Genomic DNA, 23,115 nt, shown 5'->3' with positions numbered 1-23,115 from the left:
TGAATTGTTTTTCCTAAGTTGCTACTTTATGCACTTTTGGATGAATGTAGTGAAAAATGTGCTGAGCAGGAGAATTCGTTCACTGGCAAGAACACCTCCTTCCATATCGAGCTGCCTGTGTTTTCATATCAGCCCATGGGGCCTCCTCTTATTCACTACGTGGGATAAGGTACATAGTGGGTGGGAGCCCAGGAAAGGGCTTTTTCAGTGGTGTCTCCTTCAATCTGAGACTGAGCCTTATTTGTTTACAGCTTTAGGGGATGGGTGAAGACTTTTTCGAAGAATGTTTGGAGGAGGTTGCTGTTCTGGTGGCTGCTGTTGCTGCTACTAGTAACTTTTATTTGGTTGTTGTGTGTTTCTAACAAATTGTGTTTTTATGGCTTAGTTGTTGGAACAAATTGGCTCCTGAACACTGCAAACCTGGAAATGAGTGTTCCGGTTTGCAAACATTTTTTGGAAGTCAAATGTCCAACGCAGCTTCCGATTGGAAGCTGCACCTTGGTTTTCGAACAGTTTTGAGAGTTGAATGGACTCTTGGAATGGATTAAGATTGAGAACCAAGGTGCCACTGTACTTTTATGTACTTGTTTTGTTATAAAACAGCCTTTGCAAAGGGTGGTGTGTAAATATTCTAAAGTAAGATAAAAACTGCTAATAGACCACCCACTGTATTTTGTAACTGAAGCTCCCAAGAAGTCTTGCAAGGGCCTCCACATTTACATAGCATCACAGAAGTCCAAGCAGGTCATACTTGTACAGGATGTATTGCACAGGGTAGTGTGCAGCAGAGGTTGTGAACCTTTCTAGGCTCAAGGGCCCATTTCAAGCAAGAAAAACTGTTGTAGGCAGCGCACGCATGCTGCAACTGAGCACACACTGAAACCCACCCCATTGACTACTGTAGGATGCTTCTTTTAAGCCTAATTTCAGTGGAGGGAGAAAACCCTGTGAGTTACAGGAACCATATTGGTGACTCTTGCTGTGCAGAATGTTCAGTAATCAAAGCACGATGCATTATAGTAATTCAAGCAGGAGGTAACCCAAATACAGTCAGACCTCGAGATGAATGTGCTTCGGGTTGAGCACGTTTGAGTTGCGCTCCGCGGCAACCCGGAAGTAACGGAGCGCGTTACTTCCGGGTTTTGCCGCTCGCGCATGCGCAGATGCTCAAAAATGACGTCCCGCGCATGCACAGAAGTGGCAAAATGCGGCCCGTGCTGTCGCGTCTTGTGTTCCGTTCAGGATGCGAACGGGGCTCCAGAACGGATCCCATTCGCATCCTGAGGTACCACTGTAGGCCAGTGGTCAGGATTCATTGAAGAAGTGATGCAGCTGTTGCACTAGCCAGAGATTGTGAAAAGGGTCAAGGCCCCTATAATCCATTTGGACTTCCAGAGATAGATCTGGCATCGCCCCCAAACTGCAATCCTAATCCTTAGTGCAATGCCGTTCAGCCAAGGCTGAACACAACCTCCAAAGTCAGAAAAACAACCCAGTAACAGTGTAGATTAAGCTTATTGGACCTCATTCAGCCCGTTCATGCCTTCGGACACTGCCCTCAGCTGCAGCATTCCCTGATTCTGATGAAAAAGAGAAACAGTGCTGTATCTGTGTCTACATATTTATGATATATCACCCAACTCCTCCAGATGACTGTCGCCGGGGGTTTCATGTACATATTCCATAGCATTTCGTAGCCCTGCTCCACACCATGCCGTAGCTACCAAGAGCCACCATTGGCACTGCCTTCTCAAGACTGCCATCGAAATGAGAACTGGACAGCTGGGAGTCAGTTGCCATCCCAGATAGTCCATCAGAACCATCTAGTATTGAAAGCCACTGTAAGTTTGAGGAGAATTAGCAAGGTCAGATTCCTCCTGTTCTTTTTCCAGGATAGGTTATGCATCAGAGTGATCAAGCCTGTTCCATGCCAAAGCCAAATTTAAATGGGTCCACCCAATAATTTCCCAGCAGCCACTGCCATGAGCATCTTACCTGAGAAGATGAAATTTGTGGTGAGCATTTGATACATTTCTTTGGGTTTACTGAATATTTAATTTAGGGCAGCATATCAGTCATTTCCTGCAAGGAGGCATTGCATTTTGTGTTAAAAATAAAATAAATTATCTTCTGCATCCAGTTGGTCAGTCCTCTCCTGATAGATGCTTTATATAAGCCAGGAATGGCAAGGGTCAAGCAAATATAGATGGAAAGCTGAACTCCTTCAAATACCTTTTCATTGTCCTTAGGCCTCAACCACTGGAATACATCACAAAAATAAATAAAAAATTGGCTATATGGTGCTCTTGTTGTAGCTGCTGGTTGTACTGTAGACAAGATGGCACCCCAGGATTAAGAGTGTGTCACATTTGTCAGCCTCTGATAATTCAGTGTATATGTTAGAATAAATGCAAAACAAAATAAAACAAAACTAATGGAACCCCCTCACGGCCAATTAGCATGTTAATGCATTTCATGTTGCAGGGATTCCAGGATCTGGGGTGGTTTGGTGGGAAACTACATGGTACATTCACAGCTGTTAAAATAATAGAGCTGGTGGTCAGTAGCGACAGAGTTTCCATACAGAGGTGGAATACAGATGAGGGGGGAATTATACACTCACCATAAAGCAAATTATTTCATTGTTGACATAGGCAATATGTTGTTAAAAGCGAATGGCTGTCATCTGTTAGAACCTGCAAGGAACAGTAGAGGGTAATAAATTGCCGAAGAGGCAGCTCTCAGGTGGCGTGCCATACCTCTCTTACTTAGCACGAAGGAGAAGAAATTAACTGCAAGCTCTTATACGTTGTCTTAAGATGCATATTCAGTGTGTGCCACAGTGGCCCTTTGTGGTATATAATGGAATATCTGCTGTGGCTACATAGTTAGAGTAATAGGTTTCCATTGTTGCAGGCAGAGTAAAGGTTCTGTGGAATTACAGCACATCCATTGAAGCAATTTCTGTCTTAACAATAGCCTTCCTCCGTCTTACGATTCAACATCAGCAGCAATGTGGAATACTAACAAAGCACACTTCAGTCTAACAGTGAAGTGGCTAACCCTTGTAAATATTCCTTGAGGAGAATTTTGTATGCTGCATCTCGTGGGACCCCCATGAGGTTTGAAGGATGGAGGGCAGATGTTTGCCTCACCAACTAGCATGTCAGGGAGAAAGTAAGCTAGGATTTTCTCCTCTGACATGTGTGTTTTGTATCTGCAGGGAGATACATAAAATCTCCCATTTACAGGCTGAAATGGGCTCATGTGATTCTTCTGATTGTGTGCTTCAGTTCTTAAACATACATGACATTGCTGCAGAGTACATTGCATTTGCTAGGAGAATATTGCCCTAAACAGGTTTTCTGCGCTAACTGGTCCCAGGTCTTGCCCAATATATTTTGTTGTTTTTGGTGGAGCACAAGATGGTGACCCTCATTCAAAGTATGGAAGCTGACGGGACTGTTAGGTGAATTTTGATTCAATGTTGGTGATCGGATTGTGCTCTCCATCATAAGTCAGAGGCAAAAGCATAGCTTTGGTGTGCAAAGAAATGCCATGCTCTGTTCTCCAAAGGAAGCTCTGTTCTCCAAAGGAAGGGAAAGACCAGGGGACCTTAGGAGGAACAGCCAGGGGCTGCTGCCATTGTGCCTAAGCATCTGTTGCCTGAGATACGGACTTAATGTTGTCCAATGGTAGGGCTGGCCCTGAAAGATATGTAACTCATTTCATTATTCAGTGTGTGGATTGTTGCTGTCATTTTCTGAGTCTCTACACTCATACTCTGTTTTCCTGGTGGCACCAAGTTGCAAGGTAGAAGTGTGGTTTCATAATGTGATGAGGGTTCTTGTGGAAAGTAGTTCTATACATTATAGCAGGAATATAGCAGGAAAATAGTGGTTTCACACTGAACCCAGTGCTGCTATTTGCTCTGGTCAATCAAAGATTACTTGCAAAGATTTTCCTCATTTTCAGAGTTGTTCTCTCTCTCCTCCCCTTGGCTGTTCTGAATGTTTAGGCTGTCTCTTCAGTCAGTGAGCCCAAGATAGCATCACCAGCACCACCAGCACAAGATCCTATACTGTAGATGATGGAGACCTAAAGGAAGTAGCTTATGCAATCTGAAACCAAAATGAAATTGATGAGAAATAGAACATAAAATATGTGCAGGTAAGCAATTTATTCACTGTTGTTTTATATGATGTATATTTCTATTTGTTTAAGAATATGTATTATTCCGGCAAGCACTATTATGCTATGTTTCTGGAGATTTAATTCCTAAATCCACTGTGTGACATTGGATAAGTTTCTGTCACTCAGCATCAGTTACCCCATCTGTTAACTGGAATACTAAAAAGTTTTCATATTGTAGGTCTTGAGTAGAGTGGGCCTGTTTGGGAGGAGAACCACCACATTACAATATAAGGATTTTAGCTGTGCAGTCCCATAGATTTACTCCAATGGGGGAAGGGCTAGACCATGTGCTTTTCATGCAAAAGGTTCCAGGTGCAATCCCTGGCCCTGCAGGTAAGATTGGAAAAGGCCCCTACCGAAATCTCTGGAGAGCTGCTGCCAGTCAGAGTTGACAGTGCTGCACTAGATGGACTTAATAGTCTGACTTATAAAGCAACTTCCTATGTACTCAGAAACGCATCCCATTGAATTCAATAAATGAATACAAATTATCAGCCTAAATAACTTTGCATAGTATTTGTTAACAACACAAAACAGCTCAGTGGTTTGCAATGTAGACCCTATGTTATTAATTTCTTTACTTTCTTATAAACCTATATCGCACCCTTCTAGTGAGTTTGCATCAGTTAATAAAATTCAGCAATTAAAAACAATACAATCAAATAACGTTAATAATAACGGTATGAAATATGAATTGCTTCTGCACAGACATCTGAAACTAGGCATGCTGTCTTAATGTGTGACAAACTTGTCTTAGGTAAGAAGGAATGTTCTTGAGGTTCCAATGCATGTTTCCATGATAGATTTGCTCCTGCGACATCACACAGGCAATTTAAAATGCCGCCTTCTAATCAGCTCTATTAGCTATTCCCTCTGAAGTGTGAGTCCCTTGCAAGTCTGTCAGAGCTCAGGTCTCTGTGAGCTCTCATGACTCATCTTTGACTTATTAAGAACTTATTATTGCTCTGGGTTCCTCATTCCGCTAAAACAGGTCTGCTGGTGCGCTGAGATTTGATGGGCCAGGATTTGCCACTGACTGCGGGTTTTAGATCCTGACATTTGGTAACCTGGAATGCAAGCTGACTGAGAAATTAATTTAGGTGCTTTTATGAAAATGCATGTGTTTTAAAAAGGCACGTAAAGTCAGAGCTTTAGGTTATAAAATGGATAACATAATAAAAGGCTTGTGTGATCAAAGATGACCGAGACACATTTTGTGTTATGTTGGTCAAAAACAAGGTCAAAATAATGAGTCACTCTCCAATAATTTATATAACAGTTTACAAAAGTGCATCCTTCTTCACATTCATGAGAGCTTTAATTTTTTCATTAACCTAGCTGTGCCAATTGCTTCCTATCAGCTCTCATAGAGTGAGTAGCAACTGCTGCGGGATGATTAGCCAAATGGCAGGCTGCCTCCTATTTGCCTCACTTCCCTTCAACCCTCGCCAATTGTAACCACAGTACTTGCTTCCCATCAGCTACTGCTGTGGCGACTCTGCTGTTGTCTTTAGTCCGAAGAATGGTGTGTTGCCCTTTCACCAGCTATATGCGGTCAGAGGGCAACTCACCTGGAGACTGAGCAAAGATAGCCTGGGCTTCCCTGCATTTCTGATCTTTTTCTCTGCTGCAGCTCACCACAATAAAAGAAAGGGTAGATTGGAAAGCTTTGGGGCTTGGGAAGAGTAGGTTGTCTCGCACTCTTTCCCCTGTTCTCCTGATTATGTGTGTGCTCTGGAGAGCGTGTGAAGTGGTTGCCCAAACTGGGGCCACACACATCAGTTGTATGGTTCCCAGGGAGAGATTGCAAGATGCAGTACAGTGGTACCTCAGGTTACATACGTTTCAGGTTACTGACTCCGCTAACCCAGAAATGGTACCTCAGGTTAAGAACTTTGCTTCAGAATGAAAACAGAAATTGTGCTCTGGCGGCGCGATGGCAGCGGGAGGCCCCATTAGCTAAAGTGGTGCTTCAGGTTAAGAACAGTTTCAGGTTAAGAACAGACCTCTGGAACGAATTAAGTTCTTAACCCCAGGTACCACTGTACAGCCCATGGACATCTTATGTGATGTGGTCCTTAGGCTCATCAAATTTACTTGCATTCCTGTTTTCTGGACCAGAAGAGATAGAAATGTGATCTAGAAATTCTTAAAACACTTTTTCTTTCTTTCCCTTGGAGTTTCAGCAAGCCTTAAAGCTTTCTGTGGCATCTGCTAGCTCCAAAATTCCAATAGTAGGCCAGAGCTATACTGAAGTGGTATCTAATAGAGGCTTATTATATTCTATGAACAGACTCGAGGCGGAGGATCTTGCTTCCTTGCCAATTGAGCAGCATGTGTTGTATTATTGTGGAACCATCACCTGTAGCCCCTCGTTCTCCCTTTCATTTGGAAACATGGCCTACTTCTAGTTTATATGTTTGACATGACATTGCAGGATTCTACGGTGGATAAAGGTGCTGCAGTGTTTCTGAGCAGATAGTAAAGCAGGTTGCTCCGGTACCATTAACAATCTTTTCCTAAACTACTATGGTTTGCTTATTTTTGAGATGACTTTCCTTCAAAGCAGCTGCGTTCATTAGCCAGTTTTACCTGCTATGCAAGATGTTTTTTGAAAGCAGTTCAACATTTAGACTCTTCTGTGGTCCTCAAATCCCTTCTGTTTCAGAAGGGGCTTACTATCTATGTTCATGCATGGTTGGGGGGCAGTGAGAGAACTATTCAACTATTTCCCCCTTCCTTACTTTACCTAAGGAAAAACGCTTTGTGTGTATGTTGGAGGATGTTGAAATATGTCTGTGTATGTAAAACTAAAATGTTTAGAAAATATTTGAGAAGGGGATTCCTTTTTGCTATCCAGTGGATCTTACAGCATGTGGCCAGATATTATCATGCTTATACAGCCCAGTTCTCCTCTTTTATTAAGAGTCTTCAGCGAATTGCACAGAGTAGCTCTAGTCATGTGGAACTGTTTAGAAATGCAAGCAGTGACAATAGGAAATGTCAAGCTGTAATGGAATAAGTGCAGTAGAATTACAGGCAGCAAATGTTCATTAATAAATTAGAACCATGTTTTCTTTTTCTTCTAATTGCTTTGGTCTCTGGCGGACAAGTGATTGTATTTTTCAAGTAACTTTTATCATTTACCTTTCATTTCTCTGGGGGTGTGAGGGGCAATGGAAGCACAGACCTATACCAAAACCCCTTCTCTTAATAATGTGTTGCACATTTAATACTATTCCTGCTCAAATGTAGTTGGTTGGAAATGATAGCAGACGTGAGACGCTTGTATAGCTACTTAAGGTGTGAACTCGGGGAACATCAGTGAAAAATGAGAAGTAGTTGTAGGAAATCATGACTGCAAGTAAACACCACAACACAAGCATCTTGAATCTTAAAGTCTGCATGCACTCTGCAACAACCTTTATGCTGTGCAAGGCTATTCAGCAAAAAGGACAGATTTTGATACAGTATTGTGTTAGGAAGACTTAAGTCAGCATGGACAAATCTGTCCGTTTGGTTTCTCTTCTAATTCTTTCCAATTTTAAGTTTGCCACATTTGTGCATTGGTTTGCTTTTTTAAAAAAGTCCTTATGGAAATTCATCAGCAGTATAAATTCCAAATTCTCTTTATATACACCTGTTTGGATGCCTTTTTTTAGGGCGGGGCAAATATACATAATCTGGCCACTTTTCCCCTTTAATATAATACATTTTGGTATGTTACCTTCCCACTATATATGCATTTTGATGCATACCTTCCCTAGTACACATACGTATTTTTTGGCTGGAGAACTGCATCACAGAATTTGATGAAGCACAAATTTTGAAAGGTAGCTGTGTTTCAGTTTGCATATAGTTTCAGAATATGCCAGTTAGGTAGCTTCATACTGAAACGCAAACTAAGCAGAACTCCTTCCCCAGCGCTTAAGACACTTCTACATATTACAGTTGCTATATGAAACATCAGTGTTTCCTGAAAGTATGGACGTCATATGTGAATCTTTCAAGACCTTTGTATCTGGATCTGGGCACTCACGGAATATTGGCGATGTTTCCCACAATTGTAATGTGTAAATCTGCCCCTACTTACATTCTGCATAAGTGTAAAGTTCTGTTGCGTAAGCTTCCCTAATAAAATTAGCTTGAACTTTGCAGAGGGTTTTCCTAGCACCACATAGAATGTTTGGCAACAGATGAGCCACCCTCCTTGTTAAATCTGCTTGTTTTTATACAAAAGGAGTGCAAGTCCAGTTCTCTCTGCGGTAATATCTTTCAATTTTAACACTCTGCTGAGCTGCTGAAAAGGAACGGGCCACCCAGTTCTTCGAAGAAGCAGCTGTAGCCCTTCGACAGACCTCTCAATGGCCGGAGTGAAGCAGCACACGTTCTCATTTGTCTGCATAAAACATGGGTGGCCAAATATCTCTTGTTTTCTGGAGGTGGCAGCTATTGTCCCCCGCTCCAGCTTTGCAATCTGAAATGGTTTTGTTTGGCTTCCCATTTCTGCTGATTCAAATACATTTGGATAACAACAAGGATTTGCAAAGCAGCCCACAGGATAGTGACCTCTTACACAACCCCCTCCTTTCTGAGGCTGTTGTTATGGCTTGCATTGTCCGGACAGGGTATGAAAGAGCTGATCGCTCGATGCTTTCCTTCTTGTTCTTTGGCAAAGAATCACCATTTTATACCATATATTTATTGATGGAGCACAGTGGCCTGCTCCAGGGGTGTGTGTTGTGTGTGTGTGTGTGTGTGTGTGTGTGAAAGAGAGAGAGAGAGAGAGAGAGAGAGAGAGAGAGAGAATTAACACATGATATATGTGTTCTTAGACATATTGCACTTTGCTTTAAGGAAACACACTTTTGAAGAGTTTTAAAGAGAAACTTTTTTTTTCAAGGGAGCTTTGCAGGTACCAGGTGTTGCCTCTGCATGTAAAGATCCAGAAATGAGTTCTGCAATCTTTCATTTCACACAGCATCATGTTACCCATTCCCCTCCTCCATATAAATATCAATATCCAATGCCAATATCCACATGCCTTCCTAAATGTGTACAGATCGGTTGGCTTATTGTACTTCCTAATTGACAGGAATGTGAAGCAAGGTCACACCCTGGAGATTCCTCTGTAACCATTGCTACGTCTGGATATCCAGAGGCTGAATGCAGATATGGCTGGTTCGCTAGCAGTACCCATACCTTAGTAATGCCCAGAATGCATTGCTGTAATGCACTCTGTGGTGGGACTGCCTTTTGACAAGTACTTGGAAACCGTAGGTGGTTCAGAAGGCAGCTGCCCAAGAACTACTTGGAGCTTGCAGAATTCAGAAATAACTTCAATATTAGCCCAATATCATTGGCTGCTAGTTGGCTTCCAGGTGTAATTCATGGTTACATCATGTTGCACAATCCCATTGGCATTTCAGGAAGTGCTGCTAGGTTCTGAAGTCTTTTTGCGTAAAGAGCCTTGCACTTTGCACAATTGTGACGGCACAGGGGATGTTTTTAAAACCTTTACAGGGCAAAAAAGATTCCTTGGCCACTTGTTCCATACGGTACATTCGTCTTGATTGCCTTCTGGAGACTACAGTGGCATCTTGGGTTAAGTACTTAATTTGTTCTGGAGGTCCGTTCTTAACCTGAAACTGTTCTTAACCTGAAGCACCACTTTAGCTAATGGGGCCTCCTGCTGCCGCCGCGCCGCCAGAGCACAATTTCTGTTCTCATCCTGAAGCAAAGTTCTTAACCAGAGGTACTATTCCTGGGTTAGCGGAGTCTGTAACCTGAAGTGTATGTAACCCTAGGTACCACTGTACTGCAAACTTATTTATATTAGATGGACTGGGTATCTCATTTGCTGTTGCCAAAAGTGCTGTGTTGTTTATGGTGTGTTGCATTTCCTATTGTTTTTATCATTCTTTTTAGGTGTCTTGGTGGCTTTTCCAACAGGAAGGAGGGATACAAATTATTTTGCTAGCAAAATAATTAAAATGAGATCTCTGTGCTGTTTGTTGGCATGATTAGCTGTCATCATGGGCCATATCCTCTTTTTCTAGTGGACAGCTTTCTCTTTCTCTCACGAAACCCTCCTTATTAAGTCTGAAGGGTGTTGAGAGATTGTTATCTCAGGCTAACTGAATATGTAAACATTTCTTCCCAGGTGCAACTACAGTGACTTGTAGAGGTGAGGTTATGAGGAAGCATTTGATTGACTGGTCAGTTTGTATTTCTGCGTTTATACTCCTGTTTTCCTTTGCCGCTGTATTTCATGTGGACATATTGATAGTGTCAATATTTAGAAGGACCTGAGAAATCTTTGGAACATAATCAATAAGGTGCAAAGCAGATGCACCCACAGACCTTGAAATTGCTGAGTTGTTCTGAGGTGTAAGAGAACCAGATTATTGCAGGTTTGAGATGTATGTTTACCTTGCCAAAATTATGCTTTGCTGATAATGTTCAACTTTCTGCCTTGAATGTTTGTTGTTGAAGGTACAGGTGTTTTGATATTTTGCAAACTTTTAGGTGCATCAGCATATTTTACACATTAGTTCATTTGTGTTCAGTGCAATATGTGAAACAGGCAGGAGAAAATATAAGGCCGTAGATAGTTTTGTGCCTGTGTTGGTCACTCATGGATTCATTGATTATTTAATGGAGGATTTATGCTCTGAGAACACAAGAATAGTCTGTTGAATCAGGACAGTGGCATGTCTAGTCCAGCATCCTGTTCTCACAGTGGCCACCCAGATGCCTGTGAAATCTAAAAGTTGATTAAAGCTTTAGTCATCAATACAGTGTGTCACGATTTTCAAAATCACAAGAGATGTCTTGCGTGAAAGGGCAGAAGTATTATAAAACCTAGATATTTTGGTCTGAAAGGTTTAAAATGCCACGGGAATGCTCTTGTGTAAATATACCATGGCTGTTGATGCAAGTGCAGTAACAAAAGTTTTAAAGATGAACAGGCAGCAAATATATCGAAAGAAATGGCAGATTTAGGGATGGTTCACATTTTAAAAAATCAAATCTTGACCTAAAATTCTGTGTCTTGTGAGTGTGTAAACTGCAGTGACAAGTTTGTATGCAATTAAAAAGAAAGTCGGCAGTGAAAACATTATTTAGAATTATTTCTGTTGTGGGTAGCATACATTTACAAGAGGAAGGTTCTGCCTATATATGCCACTTTGTGTTTAGACCATTGAGACATGGAATGAGGTTGATTGCAAGCAAGACTGCAGATCACTGTTATCTCAACCTACCTTGCGTTTGAGCAAATGAAATTTCCAGTTGTTTGGGACGGTGTGATAGAATAGACGCTTGTCCATGAGCATTCTTGTTACTCAGGAAACAAATATTGTAATGTTTGCAACTTCTGTAAGACAAGGGATCCCCCTCCCCTTTGTCTGGAATTAAAGCCTTTTAAGTGGTTTGTGGATTAGGCAGCGCATTTGCACCAAACTCTGACCTGGTCTGCATCAGAACAAGGTGAGAACAAAGTAGAATGTTCTGTGCCACTTCAGTCTGCAGGTGAAAGATTACATTTCTAAATGGTCCCCTAGCTTAAAATAAAAAAATAGCCTTCCTGCAACCAGAAACCAGCAAGGAACAGCCTGGGGTAGAACTTGCTGATGGACTAGTTTTATTTTGCTTTTACTTGCAAGATTGTTCAAAATGGTATATCCCACCTGCAGCCTGTAGTGGTACAATGTACTCTACCAACTTTTCCTAATGCATGCACGGATCAGGGTCCTGTGTTTGCTGCTGAGATGGCACGGTGGTGTTTTGTTTTGTTTTGTTTTGAATCCTCTTCTGGTGCAGATATGCTGAATAGTGCCTTTCTGCTTGGTTGGAAATAGAAATGGCTTCATAGTCTTAAACCTCATGTTTCTCTGTGCCCTTACAATTTAATTCTGATGCAACAACCTCCCCACCCTCTTCTTGGAGGCTTATGTGACAACTTGCTTAAAACCCATTACTGTTGATTATTTTGTTGCTATTGTTTTTCCTCCCACTGTTTTTGTGAGTCATTTCCATGTACAGTACATGTATGACTCTGCAGTGAAGCCACATGGGATGTTTTTTTCAGGAACTGGGTGTATTTACTGAGCACATGTGCACCAAGCTCAGCCCATTCAGGCCTCTGTTTTCTCACACAAAGGTGAACACAGAGCATGTAATAGTAACATACACTTTTTGCATTATCACTGGGAGTGTCCTCTGCAACATTCTCCTCATCCCTTGGGATCATGGTAAGTTCTTGTAAAGGTATAACCTGTGTATCACCACTCATATGGTTCTGAGTTTATTAACCCCATAGCAAAAGGAATCTTTATACTAAGTAAGCTACCTTTCCCATGTCTCGTGACACAACTTTACTGCGTAATTGTACTTTACTACATAACTATGTTTCGTTCATTAACTTAATTCTAGGCAGTGTTAGAAACTCAGATATATAACCTAGGCGCCAAATGGCTCCTTAAACCAGGGTTACATTCGCCAAAATGGAATGCCTAGTTGGCCATTTTGGGGCCAGACAGTTCGAAAATCATATTTTTCAATACAGTCATACCTCGGGTTGCGAACGTGATCCGTGCGGGAGGCATGTTTTCAACCCGCAACGTTTGCAGCCTGAAATCCCGCGTCTGCGCATGCATGTGATGTCATTTTGCGTTTCTGCGCATGCACGAGCACTGAAACCAGGAACTAACACGTTCCAGTACTTCCAGGTTCGGCACGGCCCGCAACCCGAAAATGCGCAACCCGCAGCGTTTGTAACCCAAGGTATGACTGTATGAATTTTGGGTTGCTGAAATTCATTGGATGGAATTCTACAGAATGTGTTGCTACTCTGTGAAAACAGTCAATACCCAAGGAATGCACCTCCAGATGGTGGAGACATCAGATGCCACCTTGGTGCCCAGGTGAATTTCGAACTCTGGTGCTAGGGCACTACCCATCAAAATCTGGGAATTCCTTCACTCTGTATCTGTTTAATACAGCCCTCCAGACCTTTCTTTCCAACCCTTGTGACTGTCCCAGACCATGTACCCCTCTCTCTCTTCAGGCATACCCCTCACCTTTTTTTGAGTGTTTTTATCTATCTAGTTTGTATTTTTTAACTATGATGATTTATCCTGCTTGACTGCATGCATGCTGGGGAGGGGTGTTTGTGTAGAAACCTCTGTGTGGTTGGATGTAGCTTATGGTACAAAATGTACGAGTCTCACATCCATTGCCTCTGGTCCTGCCCACCATCCCACTTCTGACACCACGGGGATGCGGGTGGCGCTGTGGTCTAAACCACTGAGCCTCTTGGGCTTGGCAATCAGAAGGTTGGTGGTTCAAATCCCTGCAACGAGGTGAGCTCCCATTGCTCTGTCTCATCTTCTGCCAACCTAGCAGTTTGAAAGCATGCCAGTTCAAGTAGATAAATAGGTATCGCTGTGGCGGAAAGGTAAATGGTGTTTCCGTGCACTCTAGTTTCTGTCATTGTGTTCTGTTGTGCCAGAAGTGGTTTAGTCATGCTGGCTAGATGACCTGGAAAGCTGTCTGTGGACAAACGCCGCTCCCTCAACCTGAAAGCAAGATGAGCGCCACTCTCATAGTTGCCTTTGACTGGACTTTCCCATTCAGGGGTCCTTTTCTTTTACCTTTTTTTACCACCATGGGCATGTAGTCCCCAGAAGGTTGCTCACAGGGGAATGTAGCTCTCAAGCTACCCTAGATCTGAACCAACTGGGACTGATCTCTTTCAAGAAAGGGAGAGATATGGGCTATCTTAGTTTCAGACCTAATCTTAAAGAAACAAAGATGGTATCTGGTTAAGAACACCGGGACTAAGACTACGTACCCTTTAGCAATGGATTAGTTATATCAAGGATAGCCATCTCATATGAATTGTTGTCCTTATTACACTAATGCTAAATGAAAGGCACCTTGCTAGTGCAGTTTTATTAGGACACATGATTGCATAACTTTTTGCTTCATTTATCCAGCAAAATGGGAGAAATTTTGCTTAAGGAAATTGAGGGTGGTTTTGTTGTTGTTTTTTACATGAAGTATAGTAGGAGCCTGCTCAGGATATCTTAACTTATTTTGGAGATAATATTTGTCTAGGCTGCCTTTTCTTTTTATAACATCAAAATAATGTCCAGTGTAAGCAAAACGCAAAACCAAAACCAGCTCATAAATTCACAGGATTATCTCAAAAATGAAGAGGGATGCTATTTATGAAACATGTTTTTTTGTTTTTCTTATTTGCTTATTTGGATGATGGGCCTATTTTTGTCGGATAGGAGGAAACCTTGGGGGCTAGGAAGACATTGGCATAGATTCTTTTTCAAGATGCATGAGAAAAGTGTGGGAATGTTGCTCACCACCTCACACATTGCCACAAACTACACTGAGTAGTTCTAAGCTTACCTGATATTTTAGTAGCAATTTCCACTCCAGAGCTTTCAATCCTTCTTTCTCATTGAACATCAAACCCCCTCTCCCCTGCCCCAACTCCCCTCCCTGACATTTTGTACCACCAAAAAGGGTGTTTTGACCTGATTCTGAACTTTCTCCATAGGTAAACAGATACCCATATCCGGGTGTTTTACAGTAACTGCTGATGTGTTTTTGAAATTTGCTATGTGACTGACCTTGATACCACACAGTCTATCCTGGGCCAGGGTGTTTACTGAACAGGATGACTAATGCAAAAAGTTACATCATAAGTGATGACAAAACAAATGCAATTGAAAGACTTGTATCTTTCTGAGATGTTTTGCTTGCATCATTAAAAATCAGCAGGTAAATGTTGGTGGCGATGTGTATAGATGGATGCACATTCCTAGTTGACACCAGGGCAGCCACATGCACACAATTTCCCTTTTGTGCAGCTGCCTCTTTATTCCCTCCAAGATCTTTGACCAGTGGCTTGTAGAAAATACTCTCCCCTCTCTGTCTACCAGGTTGCCTCTGCCACAACCAGAAGAGCCGGCAGCTGCTGATGGAGGCCTCCTCCTTCTTATCCTGAGGGCCACCCTGTTTACATCTTAAAAGGCTTTGCTGTATCCCAGCCATCTGCTCCCCAATGACAGTGTGCCTGAGTTTTGTTCTCCTTCACTTCTCCCATCATTTTGGGTGGCAGCTGACAATGGGCAATGTTCCCATTCTCCTCTCTTTTTTTAACTAAGAAGGCAATCCTGCCTCACCTCCTGGTTTTTAGAAGAGCTGTGCAGTTGGTGATTTAAGGCAGTGAGGATAGGCACAGTGCACGCCTGATTTATAACCATTTCTGCATGATGCCACACCTGTCCGGTGTTTAAAAAACTGGCTTGGTCACATTGTGCTAAGTTAACAGTTTTGCCTATATAGAGAAATCATGAAGATTATCTTATGACATGAAATGACACCATGTGTGCACATTTGGGCAGGCCTGCCTCCAGATGTGTTGTTAAGCTTATTGGGGAATGACTAAAGGTTGGTGATGAAGCAAACTGGTTTGCTTGCAAAAGGTCCCAGGTCACCCCCCCCCAGCATTTCTAGGTAGGGCTGTGAGAAATCCCTTCCCAAAACCCTGGAGAGCTGTTGCAAGTCAGGGTCGATGATGCTGGGCTAGATGATCTGGCTCTGCATAAGGCAGATTTCTGTGCCTCATATGGGTTTTACCCATATTCTAGCCTTGCTCCTTAGAATCTCCCAGATTCCCACCTTTTCATTTTCTGGCCAAAGTCTCCAGCCCTTACAGAAGCGGAAACAGACAAAATGTGCAGGCTGTATCCTTTCCAGTGCTTTTGTGAGAATTGAGCCTTCTATCAACTATCAGGGTTCTTAGCCACTGAGTATAGTCACAACAGTGGTAGATGTTTGTAATCCACAGAGATAAAAACAAGTGTGACACACCCATTGTCTGAAGAAAGGGCTTCCTGGTTTATCTCCCCACCCCCCGCCCGGTTGTCCTTGGTGGCAAAGCGATTGCTGTTCCTAGAAAACAATTCAGAAATCCAGATGTTTTGTGTAGTTGTTATGGGGTAGGAACATTTCTACCCTAATGCAAAAGATAGCAGCAAAGTTGGAAGTTTCCTATTCAAGTCTTGACACTTGTGAGTTTTATATATTTAGAAAATCACCTGGCCAATACGAATACAAATCCAGTTGTTTTTCCTGTAAGGAAACATGAGAACATTGGTTAAGCCCACTCTGCAAAGTAGCCCAGTTTTGTTACACCCACATTGCTGGTGGGAGAGCTAATTCATGACAACCCTGTAGTGTAATCCAATAGTTGTTATCATGTTCCCTGGGACGTTGGGACTTTTTAGGGGAATTCAGTCGGAGGGGACTGACTCAACTCCTCTTTCCCCCTCATTCCTAATCCCAGTTCATATTCTCCTCTGACCTTACTTCCGCCTGTCCCCAGAGTACAAATAATAGTTTGTGTTAAAAAAGAACTAGCAGAAAGTTTTAATAGTTTCATAACTTAATGGCACAATCCTGTGCATATCTACTTAGAAGTAAGTCCTACTGAGTTCGATAGGACTTGCAAACTGGAAGTTAGTAAATTCTGCAGTTTAAGACTATAGTCCTTTACCCATTGACCTGCAGTAAATTCAACTGAACTCAGTGAAACTAACTTCCAGCAGTGGCAGGGGTGGGACTGCAGTGCTTGATCAGGCTTCTCAAGGTCGTGTGTTGCTGCAGGTTACCAAGAGGGAGAGGTGGAGGGGCAAGGCAGCAGGGAACTCAGCATGGTGCAACGTAGTGGCAGAATCATCTGACTGGAAACGTGAGACCAAGCAAATGAAAATGCCTGGACTGTGGGTATTTCCATAATCCTACAATGTCAAAAGCAACCAAGGCAAGCTTCTATGTGTATGATTTCTAGGCATCTGTTGCCAGGACACATTTGGAAGCATAAGACCTAGATACAGAATTAAGAGAGGAAGTGTGTGTGTGTGTGTGTGTGTGTGTGTGTGTGTGTGTGTAATAGTTTGACACCCCAAGAGGGAAATAATTAGGAGATTATTTTCATAAAGATCCCCATCATGCTCTAAGTATACTTCAGTGAGAACTGAAGTTGATAAACTTGTGGCATATATGCCTATGTGGCATATTTTACGTGCCTACAATGTGGTACTGTCTTCTTCCTCTCAAAATTGATGTTACAGGCAGAGAAGTCTTGGATAAAGCAGGGTTGCAGCTGCAGAACATTTCCCATACTAGGCAGGATATGCAAAAGTATTTTGGGTGTAGGGAACGAGAGAGTGAGGTTTGCATATTCACTGCTGGCAAAACAAACCTCCTGCATCTTTTTCTTTCCTGTTGCTAAAATCTTTCAGGCTTGTTTTCTATACACCATGATTCAGGGCAACAGGAAAAGTCATTTGGTTTAAAAAAAAAAAAGGAAAATAATGGTGAAAAGGTTGGTTATGACTTCCCTGAATAATCGTTACTGAAATTTGCCTGCTGCTTGTTTACAGTAAATATTTGTTGTACTTCTGGAAAATGTAGCATGATGTGCCATGGAAATTGGTCTCATTATTTCTTAGTTTGGAAAACCTAGGGAAAGTACTTTTCAAAAAATAAAATTGTTTTCAGGTTTTTGACTTACTGTAATAGTGCAGAATTGCACTGTGCTGTTCTTTTCCATTCAACAAAAGAAAGGGTATCAAATCAGACACAGGCTAATGGCTTTCCATACTCTCATTTTCTTGCCAATACCTGTCAGCTCCAATAGTACAATGATAACATTGACATGAGTCAAGGGAACTGCTGGAGATTGGGAAAACAATAGGTTTCTTTCCACTTGTTGAACATTTTCAACCGCTTTACAATTTGGAAATAGTAAGTCACAGCACCCTGTGGTGCATGAAGCTGTGTGTGCAGTGCTTATTCATTTGGGATAAAATAAAAATGGTTCAGGTGATGCCATTTGTAGTGGACCAGCTGCGTTGGTAGATCATCAGTGTGCACAGGACTCTTCTATGCAACTTGAATCCTTGCTGCTCCATTCATTTATAAGTGTGTCACAATTTCATCCCCTGTTTTCCCCATCAAATTCAAGGCAGTGTACATGGCCTTTCTCCCATGCTACCCTTTCAGCAACCCTGTGAGGAAGATTAGATTGAGAGTATGTAGTCCAATGTAATCCAGTGACTTCATGGCTGAAGTCCACTTGAAGGCATAAAAGAGGACTTTTAGTTAGCAACTTTTTCCAACAAGGGTTGAACTTGGGCCTAGTCTGTCTTTGTTGGCCTGAAGTTGGGCTCTTCTGTGTTCTATGATCCCCCAGCTGGTGCACTTCCTGTTGTTCTGGCAAGGTGACATGCAAGGCATTTGGTTCACCACCCATGAGGGACCTGTCTGCACTTCTGTAGTCCCTCATGCTGTGAGCTCTGGTTCAGTGGTTCTTGCCTGCCAGCATTGGTTTCAGTGGTCCGCTGACTATCAGCATCAGGTTCAGAGCCAGGACCAAGTCCTTAGCCAGTAGCTCCTTAGCCTTCACTCCTTGTCTTGGCCACTAATGGACTCCAAGTTTTTGACAAGTATTGGGGGACACATACGCATTGCCAAAAAAAAGAGAACAAACAAGGAAAGCAGCTTCCCATAAAATCAACATGTACTAATATATATCTGTAGATGCAGTTTTAGAAATAATTGCTGTAATGCAAGAATAATAATAATACAATGCATGCCACTGTAGTAGGGAAGACTGTGACTGATTTTTTATCTGTGCGTCTGCTCAGTCTGGTGTCCTAGTGTTGTTGATGGGTGACTTCAAGACTCCTGTTCTCCTTTCTTATGATTATTATTTTTTTCCCTTGGACTGGAAAGCTTCAAATCAAGCTCTGCTTGTAAAGGGGGACTGTCCTCTGATAGCACTTCAAATAAGGGCTGTCCTTTGAAAAGAAGGTTACGTGGGATGGGGCCATTCTCACAGCCACTGTTGGGATCCTGTACTTACAAGGCTTAGGTAGGGGAGCTTGAAGACTGGAAGGAGCAGCTTGGTCCTGACAGTTGGAATGAGGGTAAATGGAGCCAATGTAATGCAACTAATGTAATATTGATGGCTTCTTCTCCTCAGATTCATAGCCCTGGCTTGGTATGAATAGGAGTTGCAGCAGGGGCTTTGTCCCAGCTTTCGAAATTGGCCACTTTGCAACCAAGTGAAGATGCCCGTGCATCAGGATGGCGCCTGACTTCTCCACCATCCTTTAGAATTCTATCGGTTATATTTTATCTGCATAAGCAGAATGAATTTCCAAAACCAAAAAGTTGTGTTGAAAAAATGGCAACTACGCATTTTGTTTTGGCTACTGTAACCCTGGTTTAAAGAGCCATTTGGCACCTAGCTCATATATATATATATTTCTTGTTTCGGCTAGCAAGCTTTCTTTGGGGAAGGGATTGGGGCAGTAAAAGGATGCCTACAAATGGGTAGGGGGGCCAGCAGAGGAGAGAATAGTTGACAGTGCCTTTCAGTTGCTCATACTGTTGCAATGCAAAGATCCTTCCAAGTCATTGTTTGTTGTGCCGCTGTGAAAACTATTGTCCGCTGCATTGTTGTATCACCTAGGAAATCTTCCAGAAACAAAGTTGATTCATACATATCATGCTCGAAAGGCCTGATATTTGCCCTGAAGTTACCCTTGCATATTTCCCAGGTATATGCACTCCTGAACAGATGATAGGCAGCTACAGAAATGGATGGTGGTTGCATGGAAGGAGTGGAGGAGAGAGACTTCAGCTATTGAGAATTGAAAACCATTGAAATGTCAAGCATTTCACATGAAAAGGGAACCTCCTCTTTAACCTCTGCAGTATTGACGCTGTAAATTGCTCCTGGATAAAAAGTCTCTTTTTGTCAGGTTTTGGAAAACAAATTGGACTTCAAAATAAAAAAAATCCTTCCAGTAGCACCTTAGAGACCAACTAAGTTTGTTATTGGTATGAGCTTTCGTGTGCATGCACACTTCTTCAGATACACAGAAGGATACACTGAAGAATACTTTCATGCATGCACACAAAAGCTCATACCAATAACAAACTTAGTTGGTCTCTAAGGTGCTACTGGAAGGAATTTTTTTATTTTGTTTCGACTACAGCAGACCAACACGGCTACCTACCTTGAACTAGAAAACTTCAGTACTCCCTCAACCATATGCTTCCCAAATGCTGAATTAAACTGCAGCAGTATGAAGTGGAGCACACCAGCCCCAGCAAGGCCTGAGGCGGAGAATTAGTTAGGTGTGAGAAACCAAGGGTATTCCCCCCCACTCTTGCCTTGAAACCAATTTTCACTATTCATAGGCTGAAGAGAATTAGCAGCCCGAAATGAAGTCACAATGAGCTCATTGTTGTTCAGTGAGTTTTTATATAGAGTCCCAGATCTGATCTTGAAACTTTGTGTTTTAACTACGCTCACATGATTGGCTCAGAGACCCTTAGGGGAGGCTTCTCATCACGGTAGTTAGAATGTGCTGGTCAAATGGTTCCTCTAAAGGCTGAGACATCTCCTTTTTGTTTACGTGTGTTGTTCTATTCTGCCCCCTTGCCCACCGTGTGACCAAGCAGTGATAATGTTGGGGTGAGCTGTCAGCTCTGCAAAACCACTTACATGAATGCAGCAGAGCTGATCACATTCTCGTGATCTCATTCTGCAAGATGAGATCATTTACATGAGGTCAACAAGCTATCGCGCTGTGTAGGCCGTTCTCTAGAGTATCTAAACCATACAAACAGTGATGTAAGCTCAGTGCCAAGTATATATGTAATCACTCATTGTGTTTTGATGTGGCGAAGCTGTGGAATTTAGAATTTTCCCTTCCCCTCTCTTTTAATTCTCTTTTAAACTAACTGAAAGCCATCAGCACAATTGCCCTTGAAAAAGGTCTTGCTTCGTTCAGTTTCTGACTTTACATGCTGCAAAAACAAGATATCCAATTCTTTCTGGATTGCAAAGGCTGGCAGTAGTAAGAATTGGAACTTCCATTTATTATTTGTTGGTTAATACTAATACTAATAATTTGAATTCTGTTATGCTTCCCCATCTTAAATAATTCAAAACGTCACTAGGAAGGCCAATAGGGGGAAGACAGCTAACACCTGTATGAGAAGTGCCTAATAATATGCCTACTGCTTAAAAAGCTCTCCTATCTGTCTGCTGGAAGAATTGGGTCTGATTGGATGTCTGCGTAACAAGCATTCTCATGTATTTTATAATTAAAAAAGAAGCACATGTGGTTAACCACCCAGTCTTCTGGCCTCCCTAGTAGGACTTCCTCTGAAGGCTTTTAAAGAAATCCTTTTCTCCCTTATGCTATTCTTGGTGGGCGCTTTTCATGCAAGGCAGCTGGAGGATTCAGCACAATGGCAGCCCCCCCCCCCACCCGGACGGTCTTTCGTATTCTGCTGCAATCAATCTGCATGTACTGCTTGCACCATCCTTGCAGGTCAGGGATACTGGAATAGGGACTAGTGAATCTATCAGTTTCAGTTTCTCTCACGCTTCTAATTTTTCTATATCTTGTTCTCAGTTCTGCATCATTATAAAAGTCCTCATGAAAATACATCGGTGTGAATTTCTCCTAATATACGTATTTTTGTACAGTGGTACCTCGAGTTACAGACGCTTCAGGTTACATATGCTTCAGGTTACAGACTCCGCTAACCCAGAAATAGTACCTCGGGTTAAGAACTTTGCTTCAGGATGAGAACAGAAATCGAGCGGCGGCGGCGCGGCAGCAGCGGGAGGCCCCATTAGCTAAAGTGGTGCTTCAGGTTAAGAACAGTTTCAGGTTAAGAACGGACCTCCAGAACGAATTAAGTACTTAACCCGAGGTACCACTGTAATATAATTTGCATACAGTGTTAGTCTCTACAGCCCCAACCAATGTAGCCAATAGACGGGCATAATGGTGTTTTAGCACCTAACTGGAGGTAGTGCCTGCAGCTTCAAACAGCTAAAGAGAGATTTCTATGCCATAGCAATAATGATAAAATGGAGGTAATACTCTCAGATTGCTTGGGGATCTATTTTGCACAATGTTTGAAATGGATTTAATACATTAGCAACAACCTGAAATACTTTGCAACCTACTAACACACTATCGCATTGATATTTTCCTTTCTCCCTGGACATTATTCAGGCAGCAGTCCTATGTATGCTTTCCTGATAGTATTGAGTTTAGTAGTCCTAGTTCAGGATTGCACAGTTTTAAATAGATTATGTTCTAAGAAGCCTTGTGCTTGTGGACTCTGCACTGCAGAATACCCAAGATCTCAAGGCAACAATTAGTTGAGATAAATTTCTTTAAAAGTACAGGATATATTGCTTTTTTAAAAAACACACACAACAAAACAAAAATCAACTGCTATAGCTGTGAAATGCAACTTGCCTCAGAACTGTATCACACCTCGCACAGAAGCTGCAGAGAGAGAGAGAGAGAACACAAATTTCCTCACTTATTGCAATGTTTTGTGATGACACACAGATTTCCACCTGCACTGCTATCTTTGTGCTTCGGAAGTCAACTGGGCAGGTAGTAAGGGGAATCAAGTGTTTCTTGCTTCCCATGTTAAGGCAGAAGCAGAGAAAGAAGGGAGCATGAGTTCATTGTCATGACCTCCGTAGAGTCGCACACTGGGGAAAACATGTGCAACTCCCTAATGAGGGTGTAGTGGATCCCCTGTTCCCTTAGCAAAGGGTTTAACATGACATTTGTCATGGTGGCAGAAAGGTAGTGATCCTCCCTCTACACTTTGCTGTCATGAAGATGGGAATGTTTCAAGGTGTATTTTTGTTCCAGCATTTCCTCCCCTCCTTCTGCTTTTCTGGTTTTAAGTATTTGTGGTGCTGATTTAAGCTGTGGAATATTAGTTACTCAAACCACCACTGCTAAGGAAACAACGTCGAATTTCAGGTTTTTT

The 23,115-nt window shown here is 42.2% G+C and overlaps 1 protein-coding gene across 11 annotated transcripts in view; it reads left to right on the top strand.

The window, feature by feature from the left end:
- LOC309374409 (uncharacterized protein) overlaps window positions 1–23,115 on the top strand; it is a 343,318-nt gene that overhangs the window by 148,932 nt on the left and 171,271 nt on the right. For 8 of the 11 annotated variants that reach the window (XR_014170561.1, XR_014170562.1, XR_014170563.1 and 5 more), the window contains one exon: window positions 4,019–4,170. The exons of 2 other annotated variants lie outside the window; for them this stretch is intronic. Coding sequence is in view for 2 of the 9 variants with exons in the window: in XM_081919287.1 (XP_081775413.1) it covers window positions 4,019–4,049 (31 nt within the window). In the remaining 7 variants the exon portion in view is untranslated. Of the gene's footprint in view, window positions 1–4,018; window positions 4,171–15,158; window positions 15,182–23,115 lie in introns of those variants that run through there. One more of the 11 variants, XM_081919288.1, reaches the window with a different exon arrangement.

Source organism: Podarcis melisellensis, assembly GCF_964234715.1.
Source record: "Podarcis melisellensis genome assembly, chromosome: 7".
Lineage (NCBI taxonomy): Eukaryota > Metazoa > Chordata > Lepidosauria > Squamata > Lacertidae > Podarcis > Podarcis melisellensis.
Note: the sequence above shows the minus strand (reverse complement) of the source record. Positions and strands in the feature narration are given on the sequence as shown.